This window comes from Engraulis encrasicolus, chromosome 3 (assembly GCF_034702125.1).
Source record: "Engraulis encrasicolus isolate BLACKSEA-1 chromosome 3, IST_EnEncr_1.0, whole genome shotgun sequence".
NCBI classification, from domain to species: Eukaryota; Metazoa; Chordata; class Actinopteri; order Clupeiformes; family Engraulidae; genus Engraulis; species Engraulis encrasicolus.
The window spans coordinates 3,836,235-3,845,677 of NC_085859.1; the positions used below are offsets into that span (position 1 = coordinate 3,836,235).

The 9,443-nt window shown below is 43.6% G+C and overlaps 2 protein-coding genes across 4 annotated transcripts; one reads left to right on the plus strand and one right to left on the minus strand.

Annotated features, from left to right (window-relative positions):
• Positions 1-552: 552 nt before the first annotated feature.
• LOC134445189 (uncharacterized) lies at positions 553-4,670 on the plus strand. 3 transcript variants are annotated; one of them, XM_063194271.1, is made up of 11 exons: positions 553-1,017; positions 1,611-1,731; positions 1,885-2,107; positions 2,245-2,515; positions 2,660-2,834; positions 3,000-3,076; positions 3,227-3,407; positions 3,580-3,828; positions 3,932-4,103; positions 4,228-4,376; positions 4,484-4,670. In XM_063194271.1, the coding sequence occupies exons 1-11, from the start codon at positions 739-741 to the stop codon at positions 4,657-4,659; spliced, it is 2,073 nt and encodes a 690-aa protein (XP_063050341.1). In that variant the 5' UTR covers positions 553-738; the 3' UTR covers positions 4,660-4,670. The 3 variants fall into 3 exon arrangements, with proteins under 3 accessions (XP_063050341.1, XP_063050343.1, XP_063050344.1); XM_063194274.1 differs by lacking the exon at positions 553-1,017 and having other exon boundaries at positions 1,576-1,731; XM_063194273.1 differs by lacking the exons at positions 3,227-3,407; positions 3,580-3,828 and having other exon boundaries at positions 3,000-3,036; positions 3,966-4,103.
• Position 4,671: 1 nt separating this feature from the next.
• LOC134446460 (P2X purinoceptor 7-like) lies at positions 4,672-6,430 on the minus strand (the record flags this gene model as incomplete). Its single annotated transcript, XM_063195827.1, has 4 exons — positions 6,018-6,430; positions 5,371-5,440; positions 5,082-5,236; positions 4,672-4,804 (listed from the first exon to the last, which is right to left on the minus strand). Coding segments are annotated over exons 1-4 (468 nt in total), but the record flags the coding sequence as incomplete, so codon positions are not given.
• Positions 6,431-9,443: the final 3,013 nt, after the last annotated feature.

Genomic DNA, 9,443 nt, shown 5'->3' on the forward strand with positions numbered 1-9,443 from the left:
TGGAGGAGGCAAGGTCGCATATTAAAGCGCACTCATAGACTGTGTTTTTTGACTTAGAAGTTGCATTGTCAGGTTGGTGGGGTACATATCGTTGAATGTCCCAGGTGTGTGCGTGCGTGTCTGTGCCCCCCCCCCCACACACACACACACACACACACACACACCCTGTCATCTCCAGACATAAACACACATAGTTTTAAATGGCATTTACATCTCATATCCCCCAGTCATGGACAATAAATACCACTGAGAGCCCGCACACACACACACACACACACACACACACACACACACACGCGCACACACACACACACACACACACACACACACGCACACGCACACGCACACGCACACGCACACGCACACGCACACTCGCACGCACACGCACGCACACACACGCACACACCCTCACCCTCAAAGCCCTCCCGGCCAATAAATTAAAGAGGCCATGCCACATTTTTTAAACCTTCTTACATGATTATGTGTTATAAAAGTTCATAATATGTTTTCCTGGTCCTGTGAATGTGAAAAAATATTTTTACTTCGTTTGATTGTTACAGTTTATGAAAATTAAAAAAATGGTAAACCTGGCCAATTAAAAAAACAGGGCAGGCTTACGTCACCCTGACTACCACGGCCGCTTAACCACGCCCACTCACAGAGGAGTCAGATCATAGATGTGTATCTATGAGTCAGATTCTATAATTCCATAATTAATCGTTATTTTTTCGAGCAACTATGGCTGAACGTCTACGAACTTGCGAACTTTGTTCAAACAAAATTGGACAATTGCATATGTTACCAAAAGACCCACAAGTGAAAACGGAATGGCTTAAATTTATTTTTGGAGCTGTGCCAGAGAAGCATAGTTCAAAGTTAAGTGTGTGTACACTGCACTTCGACGAGAATGACTATACCAACTTTGGCCAGTTCCATAGTGGATTTGCGGCGAAGTTACATTTGAAACCAGACGCAGTGCCATCATCCCGACTGTCTGGTTGTAGGCCTACTGTACCCGTAAGTAACCTAAACCAATTATTTGATGAATGTGTCGTGTGTGCGTGTGTAGCCCAGTGTATCTATCCTGGGTAATCTGGCTGGCAGACGTAGCTAGAGCTCTACCGTTAAAGCTGGCGTATTTCAAAAGTCCCGAAAGATTCTGACAGTCTCCATGTTTAATAGGCAACTAGTCTGTTTCCCATGCCACCGTATGCAAACGTGGCTACATTGCCTCCACCACAGTCCAAAGTAGCCAGGCTGCAATCGCTACATTTGTGCCCTTTGTCGCTACAATGTCTTCACACTCGTAAGCTAGTGATACAAAGTAGCAACATAGCGTAACAACAGGCGACCAACAACAACCAACTGTCATTTGCTATCTTTAACATTTTAACTATAAACGTAACTTAGTTTGCGTGCCTAACACTGCACATCTTGGGCTACTGTCACGTAACGCCAGTCTGCCATGTTTAACTTTTTTATTAGGCTAGGCGGCGTTTTGGCACTGACAAACTCGCTGACTAATTCATTATGGTTTTAAGTCCTCAACACGCAGTTGAAAAGTCAAAGCAACTATTCTGTGTTCATTTCCCTTTTTGTTTGTCACTCAGACCTGCTTAGGAACACCCACGTTCAAGGATGCGGCTTGTCAGACAGACCCACCCAGTCTGTCCACCAAGGGTACTCAGTTGTCAGCAAAGACTTTACGAGGTTATCGTGTGAAAAGCAGAGGTTTGTGATTTCGTAAATTTTGCAACAGTGTCTTCTATTCTGTTTTAGTTGCATCTGATAGACATCTATAGTTGTGTGGGCCACTGTGTTATTTTGTCGTTATTCCTGTGTTTTCACATAATGGTAATTGTGGTAAAAATTCATTGCAAATAGAAATTCAAACACCATGCGCAGCTGCCACTGAAACGACTTGGGAAGCCCTGACCTCCACACCCATCAAGTCACGGCCAGCCAAAAGACCACGCTTGGCTGTGGAGGAGGATGACGATGAACTGCTAGATGAAGGGGAAGACTCCTCATTAGTCGCTGAACCACATGACTCCACATATGTGCCCGACCAAGACACAATGTCAGACTTGGAGTCATCGCATATTTCGTAAGTGAATTTGAAATCCTTTACCATACAAAACAAAATGCCACCTAGACAACACACCCCTACTTCCTTCATGGCAAAGAATAAGCTTTTGTGTTGTGAACACTCTAAATCCCCACTTGTCTAATTTTCTTACTTAGTGACACCAGCCACAGTCACACAGATGTTAAGTACATTGTGAGCGAGAAGTGCCTTTTGGAGATCTTCGAAAAGTGCCCCCTTTGCAAAACAAAAAGCGATGTCACACCGCACAGACGAGGCACCTTCTTGACTGTACAGCAAAAATGTGGCCGGTGTGGGTACTACCGGGAATGGAGCAGTCAGCCAGTGACAGGGACCTGTCCAACAACAAATTTACAACTCTCTGCAGCCATTTACTTCACCGGCACATCATTTTTCCAGCTAAACAAGGTATGGGATCACACTTAGCACCATCACATTTCTATGCATTGTGTATAGCACAAATGTTCTACTGTTGTTCATAACTGTAATATTGTCATCCAAAGAGCAGAATTGCCATAGAACTGTGGTAACGAATGACTATTTCACTTGTAGGTATTCAAAGCGTTGAACCTCAGGTCCATTGGGTATACAACTTTCAGAAGACATGCACGGACATACCTGGAGCCAGCTATTATTCACAAGTGGCATCAATTTCAGGAGGAACAGTGGAAGGATCTCAGCCAACACAAAGTCAAACTTGGTGGCGATATGAGGGCAGACAGTCCAGGTAAGCCTACGTATTGATTCACAATGTAGGCCTACATAGCTTTAATGGTCTCTCAAAAGTACTACACTCGTACTACCACAGTACTACACTGCCAGCAAAATTATAACAGAGGTTATGTCTGAACGCTCAAAATCAGTGTGCCCATGACATTAATTGTGTTTGCAGGTCACAGTGCGAAGTATGGCAGCTACTCGCTGATGAACCTGGAGAACAACAACATTATTGATGTGCAGCTTGTTCAGGTGAGTAGATGGTAGTATTTAGCACAGCTATGTTCCAACCAGCAAGTGTGTTTTGCATATCCAGTCTACTCAAACAGACTGAAAAGTATTTTGTAGTATAGACATTCTTGGATTCATACACTCATCATGCTTTGATTTTTATTCCACAAGAGCAATGAGGTTGGAGGTAGCTGCAATATGGAGAAGGAGGGTCTGAGAAGAAGCCTGGAGTTGCTTGACTCAAAGGGTGTGGCAGTGGACTACATTGTAACTGACCGGCATCCTCAAATACAGAAATACCTGCGTGATCGTGATGTCCAGCATTTCTATGACGTCTGGCACTTTGAAAAAGGTAATGTTTGTCTTTTAACTTGATTTGAGCAATAACTGTAACACTGAAAGGATGGGATGCCCAACAAAATAACTATTCAAGATATTTACACAAACCATTTTGCAAGGACATCCAGGTGTACACCAAAAATAAATCTCTCAAAACTTTTCTTTGTCATTTTCTTTTTCACCAGGTCTATCTAAGAAACTTGACAAGCTGTCCAAAGACAAAGAATGCGAACTTCTAAAAAAGTGGCGGCGGAGCATCGGGAACCATGCTTACTGGGCAGCAACATCCTCTTCCACAGGCCCTGAAAAACTGGCCAAATGGACCTCCATTTTAAACCACATACAAAATAGGCACACCCATGATGACCCCACCTTTCCCAAATGTCTGCACCCTGCGCTGCCTCAAAAAAGATCAAAAAAATGGTTTAAGCCAGGTATGTAGTCCTAGAGCTCCTCACTGCACCCCACCACATTTTTACTGTCAATTTGGTTTGTTTTCCGTTTATGTCGTACAAGTAACAAAAAATCTGTTGGTAGGCTCCAAAGCTCTCTGCAAGGTGGAGAAGCTACTTCTTAGCAAAAGGGTCCTGACAGATGTGCAGAAGCTCAGCTCCGACTACCAAACGTCTACATTGGAGGCATTCCATAGTGTGCTATTAAGATTCACACCGAAGAATGTGGTCTTCCCATTTATTGGGATGTTGTGCAGGTATGTTCACTTCTAATGAATAAATACATCTATGTGTAGTACATAACCTACCCAACCTAAGCTGTTATCTTTCTGACCTTGAGTACAGTACAGTTACTAACAAACACTCTTCCCCTCCCTATAGACTGTACCTGGCAGCACTGCACTTTAATGAGAATGCTCGTCGCTGCCAAGCTAAAACATCATCTGGCCGCCTGAAATTTAAAATGAGTTTCCCCAAGGCAAAAAAAGGAGCAGCATCTGTGAAGCCAGTAAAAACGGCACCTACATACAGTAAGAACTACATTTTGGGATTTAAAAAAAAATGTACCTATTAAATACTGTTAAATATAGCAATTGGTCAATGCTCACTTCATTTTCATATACATTTTATTTTTAAGATTACATCTTCGAATTGATGGAGTTGCTTTTCAAGGAGGTCGTCCTCAACCCCCAGCCATTCCAAGATGAAATGCGAGCAATCAATGTCCCCAGCTTCCTCTCAGCGCAGTATGTACACCCCACCATGGACGACGCTGTGGCAGCATACAAGTCGCGTTTCAGAGTGGAGGCCTGAACCCAACATATTGCCCCCCGTCCCATCAGGGAACTCTCGCCGGACACGCTGGACGACACAGGAGGGGATCACTACTCGAACTGTCCGGCCCAGATACCCCCAGCACCAGCTAACAAAAAAACGATACGCCAGGAATCTACAACGGCTGTAAAAGACAAGAAGAGGAAGAAGAGGGAAAAGGATGCTGTTAATGTATAGGAATTTCTTACTGTATATATATATATATTAGTACACTGTTAGCATTACTGTGTGTGTGTGTGTGTGTGTGTGTGTGTGTGTGTGTCTGTGTGTGCGCGCGTGGGTGGTTGCCTTTTAAGTCATAATACAGCAAAATACAACAAATTCTGTCTGATTGATCCTTATTTCTTTATAAAGTATTATTGGTAGATGTAAGTGCATGTGCTTAATATTCTTGTACATACTTCCCATAACCTCTAATTGGTATGTCCCCGAAATCCCGTTGGTACAAGTTGAGGGCATTTTGTAAAGCATAAATGCTCAAACACACTGGATGAAGGCCAGGGTGGTCTGTCATGCAGTGGACTGGTGACTCCAGCTGTTGCATTCTATTTAGTACCTGTGATGGGTATATTGCATTCAGACATGCAGCCGTGTTCTAATGGTAATGCAGAAAAGTCAGCTACATGTAATATAATTTTGGTCAAAAGTAGTATTTGAAGTGTGAGGGCAATGTTATACAATGCATCTTACCACGGTCACCTCTCTGCAACAAATGTTTTCTGCCTCCGTCTCCATAGTGCAGCAATGCCCACATGTACACCTGAGGTAAAAGGTAGGCAATGACGTGGAAATTGTAAGTGTTATTGTAATTACCAGAAGCCGCTGGGGCTAAAAGTGTTGTGTCTACACATTGCCACGCCGCTAGGTGGCACCGGTACATCTTATGATTTATCAATGTATTATAGAGGAAGTTCTTGGTGCAGCAGCAATGCTAAGATGTAAAACCTACGATACAGACATGACGTGACCCTGGTTATAAAGTTTATAAAATGTACTACGGCTTCCTGCTTTATTTCTATCTTACAACATAACACAAAGTAAAATTTCAAAGGAGTAAACGATTGAAAGACATTCACCACTACTGTGGTGGTAAAGCGTGAGCTATCTAGTCTAGAGCTCTACTAGGGGGTCTTGCAGCTGCTGCCAGGTTAGCCTGGTGACAAGATGCGCCGCTGGTAATAACCATAGTTATCCGTACCTTAATGAAAATGTTATGTCTTCATAAAGTGTCACGCTAAAGGATCATAAAGTTTCATTGTCGGAAATACATATATTGACTATATGCCTGGTGTTGGCGTGTAGTGAAACTACGACGAGAAAGGGATAAATTAACTTACCATTCTGATACATCCATTTTTCTCCGACCCCCGGCTTCCTCTTCAGAGATCTCCTCCTCCGACTCGGTCTCGGTCTCCGGTTCAAATGCATAAGGTTGGATTCCTGCCATTCTTTTTTATTACAAAATAGCGTCGCCTGTTTTATTGTTTCAGTTGGCGTAACAACTAGCGTTAACTTCCTAGCTCTGCGAAGCTGCGCGAGTCGTGAATGAGTGTGTTCTCTAGCAACAGCTGAGCCAATCAGCGCACAGCTCCAAAACATAATGTGAATGAGGAAAATTCAGTCGCCTCTCCGATGATGGCTTTTTTAGGCACAATCAAGGGCTTTGAAACATACCACAAAATAACTTTCTAGCTACAATAATTTGCATTCCGGGTCAGATGACATAAAGGATTGTGAAAAAATGGGCGAAATGGGTTTATAATTAGATTGGCATGGCCACTTTAATCTCTGAGCACCGTGCGGATAAACACAGTTTACATTAACTTGTTATTGTCTCCGCACTCCTCCTCCGCGTCGGGGCCTGAGGCAGTACGTCTTGGCTGATGCCTGAGCAAAAAGCCTGTCAGGAAGGACCCCACTATTCTTCCCTTCCTCCACCACTGCACTTTACTGCACCTTCATCCCTCCATCCATTCAGCTCTCCACCTCTCCACCCTCCACTTCCAATTCTCTATTCCTTCACTCTTTCAACCCTCCACTCCTCCAATAAACCCCTCCTCTCTACCCCATTCACCCCCTCCATCCTTCTATTCCTCCACCTCTCCACTCCACCTCTCCATTCCACCTCTCCTCCGGCTATTCACCTCTTTATCCCTCCCTCCAGTCCTCCAATTCTCTATCCACCTTCTTCTCTCCACTCCTCCCCCATACACTCCTCCACCTCTCCAACTCTCCATTCCTCCTCTCTACCCCTCTATCATTCCACTTCTTCTTACCTCCACCTCTCCCCCTCTCTATCTCTCCATTCCTCCATCCCTCCTCTCCTCCACCCTTATATTCTTCCACCCCTAGATCCATCCATTCTTCTACCCCCACTTCCACTCCTCTTGTTTTAGTGGTGCCTTGCCACTGTGAGGTGCCATCTATTTTTAATGCTGTAATCATGCTGTATATCTGATGGCCACTGATTGGTGTGGGGGTGTTGTTTACACACAAACACACACACACACACACACACACACAAACGCTCGCACACACACACACACACACACACACACACACACACACACACACACACACACACACACACACACACACACACACACACACACACACACACACACACACATAAACACAAAAACACCTTTTGAGACACACCCACACAAACACTCCCGTGCAAATGGCAGTGGGAGGTATAAATGCACATTATCTAGAGTGCCAAAGTGGCCTTTTAAGTCCCCAGCGGGCACCGAGCTGTTACCGTGGCATCAACGCCTGGCCGATATGCATGTGTAAATAAACAAGGTTTAGACGTGTGTGTGTGTGTGTGTGTGTGTGTGTGTGTGTGTGTGTGTGTGTGTGTGTGTGTGTGTGTGTGTGTGTGTGTGTGTGTGTGTGTGTGTGTGTGTGTGTATGTGTGTGTGTTTGTGCGTGAATGTCTCTTTATGTACCTACGTATGTGTGGGCTCAAAATGTTCCCATTATGGTTCAAATGCAAAGGCCCCTTTGTTGGGGACAACATTGCAAAATTGCTTTCCATTTAGATGACATTGGTACAAAATCATTCCATTACTGACAGGTTTGGGTTCAGGTATGTTTTTGTCTGGGAACAGTTTATATCATTTAGTTAGATATGAATGGGAGTCACACTTCATATTGCATCACCTCCCTGTGTGGACGGAATGCTATTTTTTCACGTCACATGCGCGAGCTTTCCCCCAGTAAATGAACAGGGAATGTCTCCTTCTAGCTGTCTACAAGTGTATATCGGTGTATTGGTGTCATGGGAAATCCTCGACACTCAATTGATTACGCAATGCGTTTGCTGTAAGTTATTTGCATAAACTACAGGGGATTCGAACTTTTTGATGGCCAGCTACGATCCTTATTGCTGATCCCAGCAGCTTTGGCCATGGGGGGGGGGTGTGTGTGTGTGTGGGGGGGGTGTTACTGTATATCATGTGTATGTTCATATGTTCTGATGTTTTATATCCTGCCAGGAACTGAAGATGTAAATCAGCCTGAGGCTAACTCTGGTATGACGAATGAAATGGCAACATTTATGTTTTCATTCTACAAGGTCCCTAATGAACTGAAGAGTGATTCTACGATTCCCCTACGCTTTTGGCAAAAGCAAAATGTCAATTATCAGTATTTTTTTTCAACCAAATGACCTAGATCAGGCGCGGAGTGGCCATCGGGAGATCGGGGACTTGTCCCGGTGGGCCGCGGCCGCGAAATATTTTACAACGGCCGTATTATGTTCTCAGCCGGCCCCAAAGTATTCGGCCGCGTTATATTCCCAGCAGGCCCAGCGTAGAAACTGATGCGATTTAGCTACAAATCCATTCTTAGTAAAATGATAGTTCACTCAACAGTATATATACCGTTTACCCGACCGCAATACCTCAGTGACGGTGTCAAACAGTAAATTGGCCACACCCCTTCTCTACTAATAATGTTCATACACCGTAGATCGCGGAAGTTTACTAGATCTTAGTAACATAGTTTCGTTTTCAGTATTTCAAGAACCTGTGATATTTATATTGGTTACCAAGGAACGGAAATATTAGTCAGTTGTGATTTATTTTCCGATTTCCACATGACTGTTACAGTTTACAGTCTGCCACTCCAGATTCTCTTGTTCTGTGGTTATTGACTTGGGTTACGAACATACTCCACCAAGTGGTAAGGAAGTGAACTGCAGCTAAGCAGGAAAACACGTACATGTTTTGATGGCATTGGTTTGTTAGAACTAGAAGTATATCTCATTACAGTCGAAATAATGGTATATCATACATACATTTATATATGGCACATTTAGGATGTAGCCTATGTAATGTCTGAAGAAATGGAACAAAATAATTACCACACAAGATTCTGATGTGAGCAGTGCTGGGTGTGTAGCCTAAACTGTGGATTAAAATGTAATTGCAAGAAACAAAGACATTTGCTGCGACGAAGACAGCGTTTTAAGGTAGGCCTACACCGTTTGGTTATACATTTTGTTGACTTATGGTTGTGCTTTGAAGTAGCTAGGTTTGGCTTATTTGCTGCATGGTGGGTTTATTGCACAATGTATACAGACTTTTTGTAAACTATAGGCTACTATACTATATTTTGTAAGCCTACTCTTCTAAAACCCACACTCAAAACTTTGTGCCCATGCTCATCCGTCTTCCTTAAACGATATTTCAATTTCAAACTGTCAAAATGACAGTGGAGTGCACATTTGCATGGAACAGTAGCGTGATGTAGCCTAA

Bases quoted from the DNA above. Each gene is read 5' to 3' on its own strand.
- LOC134445189 (XM_063194271.1), top strand. From the start codon at position 739: ATGGCTGAACGTCTACGAACTTGCGAACTTTGTTCAAACAAAATTGGA. The intron at 2,108-2,244 runs GTAAGTGAATTT...TTTCTTACTTAG, and splicing joins TTGGAGTCATCGCATATTTC to TGACACCAGCCACAGTCACA. The intron at 3,408-3,579 runs GTAATGTTTGTC...CTTTTTCACCAG, and splicing joins CGTCTGGCACTTTGAAAAAG to GTCTATCTAAGAAACTTGAC.